Source organism: Entamoeba histolytica, genomic scaffold (assembly GCF_000208925.1).
Source record: "Entamoeba histolytica HM-1:IMSS scf_1104750516395 genomic scaffold, whole genome shotgun sequence".
NCBI lineage: Eukaryota > Evosea > Mastigamoebida > Endamoebidae > Entamoeba > Entamoeba histolytica.
This window is the reverse complement of record NW_001914915.1, coordinates 61,696-73,046: the sequence shown is the minus strand read 5'-3', so window position 1 is coordinate 73,046 and position 11,351 is coordinate 61,696. Positions and strand designations below refer to the sequence as shown.

Here is an 11,351-nt window from a genome sequence, read left to right as displayed (position 1 = left end):
TTGAATTATAATGATATTAACCTATATTCTTATTTCTTTTGTGTTTATTATCTTTTTATTATTTATGTTTTATCAATTTTACTATCAATTTTATTTCTTTTATTACTCTCTCTTCTTATTTCTTTTTATCTTTTATTTCTTCCTTATTCTCTTTCTTCTTCTTATTTTATTATCTCCTTTATTTCTTTTCTATTTATTATTTCTTATTGGTGTTTTGTTCCAATACATTTCTCTTTCTCCTCATTATATTCTTGATTAGATTCTTTGAGAATATATGATTGTGTGTATCTCTCTTTTCTTCTTTTTGCCTTGTCATTTTTGTTTTCTATTTACCAGTTCTTTCATTATAAGTTGTTTAAATGTTGAATAAATACCATAATGAGAGTGATTCATAAGTGATAATGCCTACATTCTTATGTAGTTTGTAAATATGGTTTGGGTGGTTCATTTGTCATTTAAACATCTCATCATCACCACAATCTCATCAATTCAAACAGTTAAATTTTTTGCAACCAACACAAAGAGTATTGTAAAAAAGAATGTCAAGAGGAAGAATGTTGTTGTCCAAGAATGAAAGCATTTAAGAAACTTATAAACACATTTGAAAAGAAGCATCAGAAATTAAAGTACTAGTATATTGTCCATGTGGTTCAATTAAAGATATTGATATTAATGAATATGGATGAAAATATTTTGTATTATAGTTTTATCAATTGGATTGGATTTGTTCGTCAAACAGAAATTATTGGATATAGTGAACTTGCAAGACAATTGAAAGAAATCAATTGTGAGGTTATTAAATCAAGTGTAAATTCTGTTTATTGTTATCAGGAATGATGTGAATCAGATAAAAGTAAATGATGAATAGGAAAGTTGACATTCCCATTAGTATCAGATATTAAGAGATGCACTTCTATCAAAATATGGAATGTTAAATGTAGAATTATGCACTTCAAGAAGAGGATGTATCATCATTGATGATAAAAGAAAAGTAAGATACATTCAAATGAATGATGATTGAATCTGAAGATCAACAGAAGAAACAAATAGAATAATCAAAGCAATTCAATTTAATGAAAAACATCGAGCAGTTTGTTCACTCAATTGGAAAACAGAAAATACAGAATTGAACTAACACCAGATTGAATTAAGAAATATTTAACAACACATTAAAATAAATAAGATAATTTAATATAAAGTATTTTATAATTAGAAGAAAATGATAATAAATATAATATTTTAATAAAGAATTTAAATGAAAAACAATAGAAAAATAAAATAATAATAAAGTAATAAAAATTAAGTATAATAGAAATAAAGAATAAAGAATATTTCAAATATTATAAAAATTAATTAATGAAATGATATTATATAATTAATAAAATTATTATCATTTATTTTATATTTAATTTGAATTATTATTTAATTATATTCATATTTATTCTTCGATTCTTTCTTTTTAATTTAATATTTATATCATTTTATATTATATCCATTCATTTTTCTTTTTTTTTTTTTGATATTTTTATTTCTTATTTCTTTTCTTTATTATTCTCTTTATTTATTATTAAAATATTTATATCTATTCTTATTCTTTTCAATTTTTATTTTATTTCTATTATTTATTTTTTAGATACATTCTATTTATTCTTTATTTCTTGTTACTTTTACTCCTTCTTAATATTTTCTTCTTCTGTTTTTCTTATATATTTCTTTATTATATTTCTTTATTTATTTCATTTCTTCTTTATTTATTATCTTTTCTTTTGAATTATTGAAATTATTTCATCATTCTTGTTTCTTATTATCTTTTGTTTTTATATATTATTTTATGTTAATCATTTCTTATTTATTCATTTTTTATTAAAAACATTATATTATTACTTATTTATTATAATTAAACTTTATTTGTTAATTTATTTATCAATTGTTTATAAATGAGTAAATTAACATATATTTTATCATTGTATTTATAATTTTCTATTCTTTGTTATTTTATGTTTATATTATCTCCATTGAAGTAAAACATACCCCAAAAATAACATAATATCAACAATTGGCGTGTTTGAATTTTAATCCAAAAATATTGATAATAATTAATATTTCATCAAATAGTAATTTCTAATAAGACTAAATAATTATTTGTTCATGTTATTACTCTTTATTCATATTCTTGTTTTATTCATTTGATTCATTTTATGATAAATTCAGATTATGAACTAAAATAATGTGAATAACCAATAACTGATAAATAATGATGCATATATTTTAAAATAATAATGGTTTGAATTGTGAATTGAAATTATTATTCATTTTATTATTATTTATGATTTATATATTAAATTTATTATTTATTTAATTTATTGGTTGAACTTCAAAAAATGAATTGAATTTTAATTTAATATTTCACTCTATTTATTGTTGAATTTCAAAATACAATAATATAATAATGCGATGAAATGTAGAATGAAATAATTGATTCATTATAAAATCAAATGCAAATACATGATAATAATAGAAAAAGGAGAGAGTCTATTTAAAGAGAAAAACGAAGAACTAAAATACATTTCATTCAATGATTATATTTATATTGATTTTTATAATTACAAGTTGAACAGAAGTATTGAAAATCAAAAATACAGAATACAGAAGTAATATACACACAAATAAAATTAACATAAAAGATTGGGCAAATTGTATAAAGTAGAATTAAAAAGTGAAGATGTAATACACTGGAAGTAACTGAAGGAGTAGAAAAGTAAAAGAAGAAAAAGAAACAACAGATATTCAACCCCACTTCAAGAAACATCAGAAAAAACACAAGCAAACTAAGAGAAACACAACACACATTCACAACCACTGACTGAAACATCTACAAAAGAGAAAATTCAAATACAAAGCAAATACTTCACCAAACAGAACTGAAATACACACACATGAAGTAAAATTAAATTTTAGAGAAAAACACGAGGGATAATACATGAAAGAAAAGTCCAACGAAGTCAAAGCGATATAAATCATAAAGGTCAAGAACAAGCCACTAAAGAAAAAGGGAGTAGTACTATTCAGAAAAAAGAAGAGATGAAGAAGAACAAAGTCTAAGCAGAAAAGTCAACAAGCACAAAACATTACTAAACTAGAATAAGCAAAAGAAAAAATAAGAAAGACTCTAGAGCAGGAAATTTAGGTACAAATAACCCACAGAAAATATTGAGAAACATAAATGAAAATGATAAAAAGAAAGATGTGGACAAAACCAAAATGGTGAAGTTACAGAAAACACAGGAAAACAAAGCAAAAGGAAGAAACACTGCAACAAAAAGAAATACTCCAACTAATACTTCAGATAGTAACACCCCTAATAAAACAAGTGATGACTCTAATAAATATATTCATCTTAATGATTTATCTTATGGGATTATTATTCTTTCTCTTATTATTACATTTGCATATTCTAATTGGTTAGTTTAATCCATTCTTTAATTTTTAATCACATTTAATAATCTTGGAAATAAAAGAAGTAAACTGTATTTTACTTCAAATACACTTTTAACATTTACATTATTTCTCAATTAAAACAACCAACTTATTATAAATGATTAGATGAACATTTCTGTTATTAAAGAATATCCGAGACATGAATGTAACCCATCAAAAATACAACAAACATTAAAATAAATCCATACATCACATCCTCAACTATAGTCTTGTTATATTCTTGACTTTGTTAGAAAACATCTTCCTCTATTCTTTAAGAATGACAAAGATGATTATTTATGATCTTGGAACATCATTTATTATAATAGAAGAATGTGTATTTATAAAGACAGTAGTTTATTTACTTGTTATGATATAAGTCTAATTGTTAATATGGTATTCTCAAAGAAAAATATTCATGTTGTTGATAATAAAAGAAAGTTAGTCATAATAATAATGTAGGAATAATATGTTCTTTCTTCTTAAAACAAGAAAGTAAAGATAATTAATGTTCTTTAAAATTAAGGCAAAAAATCAGAAAGAAATGTAAATGTTGAGTATTTAAGTTAAAGATATTTAAATAGACTTTACGCTAGAATAAATAAAGAAATATATTTTCTTGCTTCTCAAAAGATTATAAACTAATGAATAAATAAATAATCATTAAATAAAATTTCTTCAATTCATGGTGGGACTATTCTCCAATATGTAAGGAACATTAGAAATTAAATCTAATCCCTTTTAATTAACTCTTTTTTTATTTACGTTTTAATTCTTTTTATTTTATTATTTATATGCAGTTTTCTTCCATTGCCATAAATCCCCATCCTAACTCAATTTCTTTTTTATTTATTTCTTCTATTTGATTCATTTCTTCTATTCCCATTTCAATACATTTTTCCATATTTATCTTTACTCCTTCTTTTTCACATTCTTCAATATTTCTAAACATATGTTTTTTATTTGCCGTTTTTTTACTTTTTATTAATCGAAATTGATACCCTTTTCCTTCTAATATTTCTTTCATTATTTCCATTTTCCCATTTTGTATCGTTAATTCATAAAATCTTATATCAATTCCTTTTGGTATATATTTTTTCGCTTCTTCTTCAATATTTCTTCCCTCATATATCACTTTTTCTAAATAAACTTTTGGATATTGGTGCTTCTTTTTACTCATTCTTTTGGATGTTCTTATTGAACATTTATATCCATTCATTCGCCACAATGCAACCATAAATAATATCGTTCTATTCATCCTTTCATTCGTTTCTTCTCTATGCTGTTGATTTCTTTTTCTTTTCATTTCCTCATTCATCCTTCTATTCGCGATACTTTCGATCTTTTTTTGAGTTCTTTTTATTCTCATTGTTATTTTGCATCATTCTTGCCATTTCTTCTTCTTTTTTTCTTTTTTTCTTATTTTAGTCTTCTTTATATCTTCTTTTCTTGTTCGTGCTTTTCTTCATTTATTGTTTATTCTTTGAACATCTTCTTCATATTTTATGTAGTATTTGTTTATCCCTTTTTATTTATGTTTATTTTCATGTTGTTATTGTTGATAGTCGTGGTATTTTAGCGTAATTCGTTGTTATTTCACTTGTGTTATGATCGTGATGTTATTATTTTTGTAATTTTATTGTTACAACTATTTTGTTTGATGACTTCTTTACTCAGATGGCTTTGTGAAGCATCTAATGCTTTTTCATTGGGGTGGTGGTGTTATGTTCATTCCGTATTAAAGTAAATATTATTGTTGGGTTGTTCAACCCCCCTAAAAAATTATCCTTTTTGGTGGTAGATTGTTCTTTATGATTGTGTTATTTATTGGCTAATAACATTTTATTCTCTCGATATTGTTTTGACACTTTTTATTGTTCGGTTAATTAAAAAATGAAGGTTGTTGGGCATAACTATCATACTGTGCTTTGTTGAAATTAACTCCTTTGTTTGAAAAGGCAACGAAAAAAAGCAAATAATTGAAAAAGAAGAGAATGAATGATATAAAAGAATAAAAAGAAAGTAAAAAGTAGATGAAGATGAAGAAAGAATAAAAGTAGAAAGGAGAGATTATAAAAAGAAAGAAGATAAAGTGTAATAAAACAAAAGAGATATTAAAAGAAGAAAAGAAAGAAAAAAGATGCAAATTTTATTGAAACAAATAAAAAAAGTGCAAAATTTAATGATGCAAAATTTAATGATGCAAAATATTTAGCAACATATTTTATTGATGCAAAATATTTTGAAATAAAAATAAATCATCATTTGATATTATTATATTTGATAATAAATTATATTATATATTAAATACATCATATTTCTTTATTATTTATCTTTCTTTTCTTTTTATCATTTCATATATTAAATTATTATTCATTCATTTATTATTTATATTTCATTTATTAAATAAAATGAAAATGAAAATGTAAAATATCAATTAAATATTCATGAATAATAATTTATTAATATTTAATAATTGAAATAACAAATAATAATGTAACAATAATGATATATTCAATATATTCTTTATTTGATTTGTTCAATATTAGATTATTCTATTTCATTATCATTTCATTGTCTTCATTATTTTATTTCATTATTTCATATTCATTTATTATTTTTTAAAATCAAATAAACAATAATATTGATATTTATTCATCATATTCATTTAATATAATAAATATAAACAACATTTCACAATAAATAATGAATAATTAACATTGAAAATATTGATTATATTCGATAATTTATTCAACACAAAATCAATAAAACATATATTTTGATAATACATAAATGAAATAATAATGAAATATACAATACTCAAGAACTAATAAAAAAGAAATAAAAAGAATAAATGAATATAAAATTGATAAATAATAGAAGAAAGAAATAGAAAAACAACGAAAAACAAATAATATAAAAAGAATATAAATATATAAAAGAATAAAAAGAAAGTATAATAAAGAATATAAAAATAATAAATCACAAAGATGTAATAAAAGAAGAAAAGAATGAAAATGGTGTATTTTTATTGTAAAAATTAGAAATATTCAATAAAAGTGTCTAATTTAATGATGTAAAATAATTGGTATTGTTTTATTGTTGAAAAATTATTTTATTATTTTTTATGTTTATTATTTATATGTATAATTTCATCATGATGTTTATTATATATTCAAACATATGTGTTATGTTATTATAACATGTAATAAGTGATAAAATATAAATTGTATGAACATATGATATGAATATAGAATATAAAACAAAAGAATAATAAGAATAAATGATAAATAAAACGAGAAATGATAATCAATGATATAATAATTAATATTAATATAAAAGATAAATTTAATATTAATATAAAACAAAAGAGAATAAATATAAAATGAAAATAGATATAAATGATAATAATATAAAAATGATAAAGATGAATAAAAAAATAATAAAATACATTTAAATATAAAAGAATAACAATAAGAAAATCTAAAGAATATAAATAGAAAAAACATAAAATAAGAAGAATATAATAATATAATAATATATAGATAATAAGAAGAATACAATGATATAAATAATATAAACAGAGAAATAAAAAATATAAAAATACGATAGATAAATAACATATAAATAAAAGAATAAAAAGAATAAAAATAATTAAATATGATTCATCAAATAATCTATTTCATTAATATTTCATACAAAATGAATATAAATGATTATAAAATATAAACATAAATATATACAGATTGTATTTTTATCATACTTTTTATTTTTTTATTTTTATTTAGGAGTAAAATATAATAAATGGAAAATTCTAATTATGCAAATTTTTTTGCATCTTTTTTCTTTTTTGTAAATTATTTAGATGCATTTTTCTTTGCTAATTTTCGTACCCAATAGAAACAAAACAAATATCATAAAACTGGATTAACTACATTATAAACATCGAATATGAATGTTAATAAATTTAATAAATTGTTGAATATAATATTTAAAGAATAATTTAATAAAATACACAACATCATTATTTATTTAAATAATTTAAAATTATTTTCTATAATTTATAACATTAAACAGATAATAAAATAAAATTGTATATTCAATAATGATATAAAAATATTAATTGTTGTTTATTTTTATTCAATAAGATATGACATTTAATGTGAAAAATAATTAAAAAATATTGAATTAAGTATTAATAGAATTAATTTTTATTATTCTTTATTCATCAAAGACTAGTCTTATTCTATAAGTCTTCTTCTACAAACTTTACATATTATTTTTAGTTAGTATACATTTGTTTAATAATATTCATCATATTTTTAATATCATTGTTTTAACTCCTTTTATATTGTCAATTTCATTTTTTAATTCTTTATTTAATTTAATACTATTGTATTTATTATTCATTTGTTTTAATTTATTATTCTATTTATTTTCTTATTTCTTTTATTTCTCTTTTCTTTACATTTTATTTCTTTTCTTCATTTATTTCCATTCTTATTGTGATATAAATCGTTATTCAAATCATTTATTAGACTTAATTTTATTATTCGTATTTGTTACTAATATTTTATCTTTGTCTTTTGTGGTATTGTCATTTAATTTTTGGCATTATTTGTTTGTTCCATATCATATTGATATGTTTATATTTGAACATTGCTTCATATGATATTCTTTTATTGTTTATTTCCTGTATATTTTCTTATTAATCAATAGGAGAATATCAAAATGAGAAATTTAAAATTTATAAAAAAAAAGAAAAAATCCCCAATTATTTTTAATAACCACTTCAATGAATAAAGTAAGTCAATCTCTTAGTTTGTATTACCGTTTGTTGTTAATAATGTTATTTTTATTTTTCACAGTGAAACAAACTAATATTGTTGTAGAAAAGTTTTTTCCAAGTAAATTGTTTTATCAATGGGTTACTAGAAATGGAAAGTATAGTCAAACAAGAGAACTTGCTGCCTTTAAAACTAACTCATTTTTTAATAGATATTTACACTTTAATTCTTCATATGACTTATCAAATTACTTAAGTCGTTACGTTCCAGAAAGAATTGAAATTGGACCAATATTTGATCATTTATTATTTAATAAGACTAACACAGCAACAATGAGAGAGTTTGTTATTGATATTGATATAGATGATTATGATGATATTCGATATTGCTGTTCTTCAACCCAAGTATGTAAAAAGTGTTGGATATTAATGTCATGTGCTGCAAAAGTCATTCACCACATTTTCCAGGAACAATTTGGAATGAAACATATTCTTAATGTTTTTAGTGGAAGAAGAGGAATACATTTCTGGATTTGTGATGAACAAGCATTACATTTCAATGAGCAAATGAGAACATATATTACAAAATATTTCAGTCTATTTACTAATCAATGCACTAATAAAGATAACCATCCAATCATTGATATTCATGAAGAATATCCTTTATACAATGAAGTTTATCAAATATTAGAACCATATTTTGAAGATTATTGTGAAAAACAAGAAATCTTCAAAATTGAACAAAGAAAAGAACAGTTATTGAATTTATTACCTCAAAATGAAACTAGTCAAGTTATTAGAAAGTTCAATAATCTCAGTTGGACTTTATTGAAAGAACATTTTGTTTGAAATTCTTTATTCTTCATAATATTCTCTTTCATAAAACAATAAATAATAGAATAGAAAAATAATAAAACGACATTAATGAGCATTGTTTTTACCTACCTTTATCCTCGTATTGATACCAATGTTTCAGTTCAATTAAACCATCTCCTTAAAGCTCCATTTTGTATTCATCCATCAACAAATAAGGTATGTATTCCAATTAATTTTAATACAATTGATTCTTTTGACCCAAACAAAGTACCAACTCTTCAATCTCTTCAAGAGTCAAAACTATTATCTTTTTATTCCTTTAATGATTCAATAGAATTATTTTCAAGATTTGTAAAAGAGTCAATTCAATAAAGTTGTTTTTGTTAATTCTTTCAACGTAAAAAGATGAAAAAGAATGAATGAAATTATGAGAAGTTTTTTTAATGTAACTCTAATGCAATTAATTGTGATGTAATAAATGTGTCATTTCCAGCAAATACTGTGGAATTGTTTAATCCTTGATAATAACGATTGGCATAGGCACAAATAATTGATTGTTTAGTTGGGTCATTAATTTTAAACGCACAACTAACTTCATAGGTTGGTTGATTGCCATTAAAGAAAGACCCAGAGTCAATATTCTTAAATATTTTTAATCCATTTGAAAGTGCAAATATAAAAGCTTTTGAATCAATAACCACTTGAAAAGAAGAGAGTGATGGAATGTTTGAATGATAAGCACCAAATATATAGTTATCATTAGTAATGATGAGTGTCAATATATTTTGTTTACCAACAACAGATGCATTAAAAGCACTTTTATTGAATCCATTTATTTTTGAGTCATAAACTACATTAAAAGAAGAAAATCCAGTTGCTTCTAATAATTCTTTTCCATAACCAAAAATGTCATTTTCTTTTAATAAGTGTTCTGTAGGAATAAGATTTAATTGAGTTGATGTCATTTGATAAAACAAGAATGAAATTTCCCATTAATTTTAGTAGATTTAAATACTAGAACAAGTTGTTCTACAAATTCTGATTAATTCTAACTTCTTCTGAGTATTCTTTGGTTTAATGGTTCTTTCGTTGTATATTCAATTGAAATTCATTTGTTATTCTAATTTTCAAATAAAACTGAATTAAATTTCATAAAAACATTCATTTAATTCAACATTTTCGTCAATGGTTATTCTTCTTATTCCTTCTTCCCTTTATTCTTTTTGTTCCATTTTGGAATAAGAATTAGTACTTACACTTTCTTTTTCTTCTTCACTTGGAAATAAACTTCCTTCTCCATAACCATATCCTCTTTGTGGGATATTCTTTATAACAGAATTAAATTGAGAAATAAAAGACCTAGAAACACCACGTTCAATACCAACACTTTCTTGAATAGAACTTAGTACATCATTATAATTCTCTATTTCACTGTTTAATAAAATGTCATATCCTCTTTCTTCAAAAAGTCCATGTGCTTGATCCATTTGTTGTCTGTCAAAAGAAGTACGTTGTGTATATAGTGAATTTTTAGCAGAGTAAATGAATGCTCTATTTTGAATTAATGAATAAACCATTGCTTGACCTTGTTTATTATGTAATTCTGTTGGTAAGGGAAAGAGTTTGATTGCCATAGAATATGGAAGACGAATAGGAATTGGTGATTTGTCTTTTGGTTGTGTCATATAAACAGTATATAAAATAAAAAGAATAATTAACTTCTGATTAAGTTGTTTGCATGAGTCAAATATTTCTAAACATGTTTCATAGAATGTATTAAAAATACTCTCAACTTTATCATTTGTTAATGATTCTAATAATAATTCTTTGTTCATACCTAATTCTCTCCATATTTCTTTAAATGACTGATAAGAAATATGTTCTAATGCTTCATTCTATAATTTTAGTATGTAAATAAATAAAATTACTATTTTAATAACAAACTGAAAACCTTTCTACTACTTTCATAATATCTGTATATATAGCGTTATGAGCAAGTTCCATATATTCCCTTGTATAAAAATTGTGGACTGTAACAGTTGGTTGATCTTTTTTTTTCTTTGGCTGAGACTCAATATCAATAGATCCATCTATTTCTTCCTCTTTGATATTTGTATTAAAATTTGATTCTTTACCAGGAGTTAAATCAACAAATGGTAATTGATCTATATCAACACCATTTTCTTGATTATTTTCATTACCCTTTTCATTAGGATTTGTATCTTGCATTTGAAACGATTCAAGTTTTTTTCTTCTTTAAACTATAATTATA

The 11,351-nt window shown here is 21.9% G+C and overlaps 4 protein-coding genes and 1 pseudogene across 4 annotated transcripts, besides 2 other annotated features; 2 read left to right on the top strand and 3 right to left on the bottom strand.

The window, feature by feature from the left end:
• Nucleotides 1-511: 511 nt before the first annotated feature.
• EHI_010160 lies at nt 512-1,168 on the top strand (annotated as a pseudogene).
• Nucleotides 1,169-3,909: 2,741 nt separating this feature from the next.
• Nucleotides 3,910-4,011: a repeat region.
• Nucleotides 4,012-4,267: 256 nt separating this feature from the next.
• EHI_010150 (uncharacterized protein) lies at nt 4,268-4,795 on the bottom strand (the record flags this gene model as incomplete). The annotated part of the gene is made up of 1 exon (XM_644283.2): nt 4,268-4,795. One exon carries the CDS (start codon nt 4,793-4,795, stop codon nt 4,268-4,270), a length of 528 nt encoding a protein of 175 aa, XP_649375.2.
• A 2,856-nt stretch (nt 4,796-7,651) lies between these two features.
• Nucleotides 7,652-8,207: a repeat region.
• A 65-nt stretch (nt 8,208-8,272) lies between these two features.
• EHI_010140 (DNA primase small subunit, putative) lies at nt 8,273-9,451 on the top strand (the record flags this gene model as incomplete). Its single annotated transcript, XM_652000.1, has 2 exons — nt 8,273-9,106; nt 9,167-9,451. 2 exons carry the CDS (start codon nt 8,273-8,275, stop codon nt 9,449-9,451), a joined length of 1,119 nt encoding a protein of 372 aa, XP_657092.1.
• A 68-nt stretch (nt 9,452-9,519) lies between these two features.
• Nucleotides 9,520-10,044, bottom strand: EHI_010130 (uncharacterized protein; the record flags this gene model as incomplete). Its single annotated transcript, XM_651999.1, has 1 exon — nt 9,520-10,044. The coding sequence occupies one exon, from the start codon at nt 10,042-10,044 to the stop codon at nt 9,520-9,522; it is 525 nt and encodes a 174-aa protein (XP_657091.1).
• A 249-nt stretch (nt 10,045-10,293) lies between these two features.
• EHI_010120 (uncharacterized protein) lies at nt 10,294-11,308 on the bottom strand (the record flags this gene model as incomplete). The annotated part of the gene is made up of 2 exons (XM_651998.1): nt 10,294-10,974; nt 11,024-11,308. The coding sequence occupies 2 exons, from the start codon at nt 11,306-11,308 to the stop codon at nt 10,294-10,296; spliced, it is 966 nt and encodes a 321-aa protein (XP_657090.1).
• Between the last annotated feature and the right edge of the window lie 43 nt (nt 11,309-11,351).